Source organism: Octopus bimaculoides, chromosome 14 (genome assembly GCF_001194135.2).
Source record: "Octopus bimaculoides isolate UCB-OBI-ISO-001 chromosome 14, ASM119413v2, whole genome shotgun sequence".
Taxonomy (NCBI): Eukaryota; Metazoa; Mollusca; class Cephalopoda; order Octopoda; family Octopodidae; genus Octopus; species Octopus bimaculoides.
The window spans coordinates 3,518,748-3,524,637 of NC_068994.1; the positions used below are offsets into that span (position 1 = coordinate 3,518,748).

The 5,890-nt window shown below is 38.3% G+C and overlaps 1 protein-coding gene across 2 annotated transcripts in view; it reads left to right on the forward strand.

The window, feature by feature from the left end:
- Positions 1 to 5,884, forward strand: part of LOC106870084 (zinc finger protein ZFP2) — a 13,300-nt gene extending 7,416 nt beyond the window's left edge. For both annotated transcript variants that reach the window (XM_014916060.2, XM_014916061.2), the window contains exon 2: positions 2,067 to 5,884. In XM_014916060.2, the coding sequence (XP_014771546.1) occupies positions 3,404 to 5,452 (2,049 nt within the window). In that variant the 5' untranslated portion in view covers positions 2,067 to 3,403 and the 3' untranslated portion in view covers positions 5,453 to 5,884. The remainder of the gene's footprint in view (positions 1 to 2,066) is intronic.
- Positions 5,885 to 5,890: the final 6 nt, after the last annotated feature.

Consider the following 5,890-nt stretch of genomic DNA (forward strand, 5'->3'; position numbering starts at 1 on the left):
TCTCTCTCTCTCTCTCTCTCTCTCTCTATATATATATATATATATATATATATATATATTTATTTTATTATTATTTTAATATTATTTCATTATTTTAATATTTATTACTTTGTATTTTTATTATAGGTCTTTTTAGTGTATTTACTTATTAAAGTTTTCTATTTGTGACTCTGGATTTTCATGGATGAATTCAAGAATTGTGGGGTTTTTTTTCTCTAAATTATATATTTATATATATATATATATTTAAATAGAGGTTAAAAAACTACCTTAAGGGATAGAAAATATCCAATGAATTACTGGTTTGTTACCTATTTTGTTGTGAATAGTAATATTCCTAAAATAATAGGTTTAAATATAAATCTTGGTTCATAAATATTCAAATTAAAATCCAGAAAATGGAGAAGTAGTGTTAATATAATTCATTAACTGCAAAAATTCAACATGTTCAATCACAGATGTTTCAATTTTGCCCAAAAGAATTAAATTCCACTAATTAAAACATTTTATTGGGCAAAATCTCTTTTGAAATGTTTTGGAAGAATAACCTAACGATTTGTCCTTTTTACTCCTCTGACGAGAAACAGCTGTAAGTGAACATGTTGAATTTTTGCAGTTAATAAATTATATTAACACTACTTCACCATTTTCTGGATTTTAATTTGTATATATATATATATATTTGTATGTGTGTGTATATATATATATATATATATATATATTATGGAGATGTACTGATCTGAGTTCGTGTGCTGGAACGAAAACAATTGCAGCGTGGAAGGTGTTTATAAGCCATTTTAGAAACACACAAAAACCGTTAGATTCACTTCAACATTTAAATTTAATTTGCCAAAATATTTTCGTCACTTTGAGACAGCGACCTGTTCACTGACAAAATTCCGTGCTGCTATTTCTAGCCGACTCTATAATTCCATAGACATTTCCTCATTAACCCTGTGTTTGTGGGGGAATGGCACTGGTGTCGGTTGTAGTTACAACACCTTTAATTAACAGCTAGTCATTAACATTCTTCATTTGTTGGTCACAAACGAGACGGAATGATGACATTGCACTGAGGCAGGGGTGGGGTGAGGGTGAGGTGTCATGTCCTTGAACCAGTGTCCATCTGTTAGCTGTAATTACACTCAATCACCATGGCCACAGCCAAGGAACTGTGGAAGCCAAAGTAAATTAGATGGAGTACTTTATGTGTGTGTGTGTGTGTGTGGGTGTGGGTGGGAGGGTGAGACAGTCACCTTTGGTTTTTCAGTTACCTAAATATCAAGATATCAACATTATCATGCTTCCTTTATTAAATCAGCTTTGAATGCCTTCACGGTGTGATTGACATAAGCATATAATGAAATAATCCTCTCTCTCTCTCTCTGTATGGATTTCCTACAATGTAATAAGCTGTCAAGAGTTTAACAACCTGTTATTAATTGAGCTGTTAATTACTGTGGATTTATTGTTTGATGTTTATATATGAATTCTGTGTATATGTGTTTTATATCTATCTATCTATCTATCTATCTATATCTATATATATATATATATATATATATATATATATATATACACACACCAAAGTACAGTAGGCAAGAACAGCATGTCTCAGGCAACTCAGTATGTCTAGCGAGACCCCCCCCCCCCCGTTCTTTATGCATGTACCTGATGTGACACAAAACTTATGTCAGCTGCATCTCTCCCCTTAGGTTTATGGCTCTTTGACTCTCTATGAAAATTTATAATTGTTTTTTGTTTTTTTTTTGTTGTTGTTGTTGGTGGTGGTGGTGAGTGTGCCAGACTCTTTACCAGCATTTTGTCCATCTTTGCATTTTGAGTTCAAATTCCGCCGAAATTGATGAAATAAGTACCAGTTATGCCCTGGGATCAATGTAATTGACTACACCTCTCCCCCAAATATTTCAGGTCTTGTGCCTATAGTAGAAAGGATTTTTGTTATTGTTGTTATTGTTTGTTATTATTATTATTATTATTATTATTATTATAATATTCCTAATGTCTAATTTTATTTTTCTCTTTGTTTTTTTTTTCATTTTCAGAATTGTTTCATCACCACCATGAATCAGACATTCTCCAATTAGTAAAGAACATTTGAAAAATAATTCACCACACTCTTTAAAACATTGGGAATGCCATGAAAAATTCTGAAGAAAATCTTCCCAGCACTTAAGCCCCAATGTTTCCGGGAAATGTGGCCTCAACCGCCTGCTTCATATCACATGTCTAATCCATAAAGATTACTTTGAAGGTATCTTCTTTGAGGTTATTTGTTTAAATTTATGGAGTTAATGTGAGGGAGAACAGTAATGTGCTGGAGACATTTCACTCAATTCTATCCTGTCTGCTCCATTTACACAAACTGGGTCTTGCACCATGAACAAGAGCAGAATTTATTTAAAACTTTAAGTCAGACGGAAGGTTTTGAGTGAAAAGTTTGGAAAAACAACATGGCTGCTCTTCTCAGTCATTGTCATGTTGGTTTATTTTACTGCCTGCGTAAAAATTGAAATGTAATCAGTAAAATGTAACAACTAATATCATACATTCGCCTTCATCATCATCATCATCCTCATTATCATCATCATTTTCGTCGTCGTCATTATTGTCACAAGTATCTCACATTCGATAGTCAAAACTCTCAGTTCCCAGACTTGGAAGCTGTCCTATTTGTGTAGAATCATTGGGATATTTCATGTAATAATACCACAAATTTATACTGTATACCCTTGTGATACCACCAGCATATCCCATGTGAGAACATCAGGATATTTCTACACAATACCACTTGGATATTTTTCTATATGATACCATCAGGACAACCCCCTGTGATACCATATGCTTATCTTAGATGATCCCATCACAACAACACCATTGTAATTATTTCATGTGCACCAATGCTGTTGTGGTGAGTGCAACTAACCCCTCTACACCACTGCAGTTGACAGCTCTTTACTGTTGCATGTACTACATCTGACCAGTGCATTTAACGCAGCTGTGACACTGCTGTTAACCCATCATTGCAACAGCACTTCGCATCACTGCAGCTGAACCATTATACCATCGCTATTTACACACCACTGCAATTACCTCTTCATACCACTGCAGTTGTTAAGACCTCGTAACACTGCAGTTAACATACATACTGCTCCTACTTCTAGTGTGTCAATGGTCTGGAAGATTCTGTGATTTAAAATATAGACTGAATTATTTGAAACAAAAAGCTCTTTCCTTGCATCCCACATCACCCCTACTGAGCTGTTTCACCCGGTGTCAAAAAATAAAATAAATAGACATATTTATATATATACATATATATATACCTTACAAACATGATGGTAAAGATACAGTTTTTGGAATAAACCAAGTAAAGAACAAAATGTATTCCATGCAACCAATTTTCCCACCAATAGGGACCCAGCCAAATCTCTATGGTCAGCCGTTCTATCAAACTGACCACCTCAAGTGTCCGGAGAAGCTAGGCTTTCTTGATGAAAAAAGCTATAAAAACGAACTGTGTTGTGATACAAAGGGTTTTGTTCCAGGTTTAAACAGTAACAACAACAACAACAATACCAGCAACAACAACAACAACAACATTGAAAGTAATGGCAATATTGGCCATGAGCGGATCCCAGCCCCAAAAGATGTCCAGTGTTCTGTTTGCAAAAAAGGATTCTCCAATTCCTTCTTTCTGAAGATTCATGAACGTGTGCACACTGGCGAGAAGCCTTTTAGATGTTCGAGTTGTCCGAAAGCATTTAGCCAGCAAGTCAACCTCCGCAACCACGAACGGGTTCATTCGGGAGAGAAACCATTTAGTTGTTCAGTCTGTGGCAAAGCATTTAGCCAGAAAGGTAACCTAAAATTGCATCTGAGAACACATACTGGAGACCGGCCGTATGCCTGTGAGATATGCGGCAAGGCGTTCTACCAGAAAGTCAACCTTGATGACCATCGCCGTATTCACACAGGAGATATGTTCTACTGCACCTTCTGTAAAAAACCCTTCACAAATGCATTTTTCCTAAAAATTCATGAGCGTGTACATACTGGAGAGAAGCCATTTCAGTGTGCCTTTTGTCCAAAAGCATTCAGCCAGCAGATCAACCTTCGTAACCATGAGAGAACACACACTGGTGAGAAACCCTTTGCTTGTGCAACATGTGGTAAAGCATTTAGTCAGAAAGGAAACCTAAAACTTCACCTGAGGACACATACAGGAGAGAAGCCATTCGTATGTGATGTCTGTGGCAAAGCTTTCAGCCAAAGAGTCAACCTCATCGACCATAAGCGTATACACACAGGCGACATGTTCTACTGCCAGTACTGCAAGAAAGCTTTTTGTAATGCATTCTTTCTTAAAATCCATGAACGTATCCACACGGGGGAGATGTACAAGTGTTCAATGTGCCCAAAGGCGTTCAGCCAACAGATTAACCTACGTAACCATGAACGTGTTCACACAGGAGAGAAACCTTTCTATTGTACAATATGTTCAAAGGTGTTCAGCCAGCAATGTAACCTGCGAACACATCTGAGAACACACACAGGTGAGAAACCATTCTCGTGCGACAGGTGTGGGAAATGTTTCTCACAGAAGGCTAACTTAAATAACCACAAGCGAACCAGAACCGGCTGTGAGCTCTTTATTAAAAATCCTTCTAATTCGTCCTCTGCTGCCGGCTCACATCAGGCGTCTGCCCCTTCTTCCACCTCTGTCTCTCCTATTGTCTCCCCTTCAATGTCTCCCATGTCATCCCCCTCGGTCTCTGCTAAAATGAATTCACTGAAATCACCCGTGCCATCTTTACCATTATCATCCCCTTCGTCAGCTTTCAACAGCAGCACACATAACAAAAACCATCACCATCACCATCAGCAACAGCAGCAGCAGCAGCACTTGCCGCAAGGATCTGGCCTTGTTAAGTCCAGCTTAAAGACTGGCATGAACAGTCACAACAGTGGCGACCACCACAGCAATGACAATCCCATAGATTACAACAGCCATCACCCGCATCACGCACACAGCAACAGCAGCACCCCGACATCCGGCATCAGCCATCCGAGCAGTCACCCTCATCCACAAAGCCATCCACAGCACCATCCTTCAGAGTCTCCACACCAACAGACTGCTGCCAACTCCCTCACCAGACTACAGATTCCAAACTTAACAGCCCCTTCCGCTTCCTCTCGGATAAACTCGTTCTACTTGGAGGAGATGCCACAGACCTGGGAGAACAACTACCTCTGGTCCCGCGGGTTTGCCATGCCTCACATGCTCAACCCGAGCTGGAACAATATGCCCAGTGCATTCTCTAGCAGCCTGAAGCATCACAACAGCAAACAGAACATAGGGGGAACGAATTTCCAGAGTATACATGGCCCGATGAAGCCTAGCAACGATTACATGTTGAACACGAAATAGAAATCCGGGGGAGAACCAATAAATGAAGGCATGAAAAGGGGCCCGACAGATCCTTGATGTTTTATGATAAACATTAATTTATTTTGAAAATTCTTCAAAACTATTTAACAACTCCCCACTCCCAACAGAGAAAAAATACAGAAACCCCAGATGAATATTAAACTAGAAAGGAAACAATTAGATGTAGTGATGGGAGCGGAGGAGGTGGGGGGGGGGTCTGTTTATGGAGCCTCGTGGTCTTTGTATGAAAGATTGGTTGTACTTAATGTCTTCTTTCTCTGTACGTGGAAAACAAGACCAAACTCTGTGAAGTTGTTCGGCAATGATAAAGGATGCCAAAAATGGAAAGGAAGAAAAAAAGAATGGCAAAAAAAAAGAGGCTTTGAAAAAAAAAAGAAAAAAAATAACTAAAGAATTGTCTGTGCAAAATCTATTGTC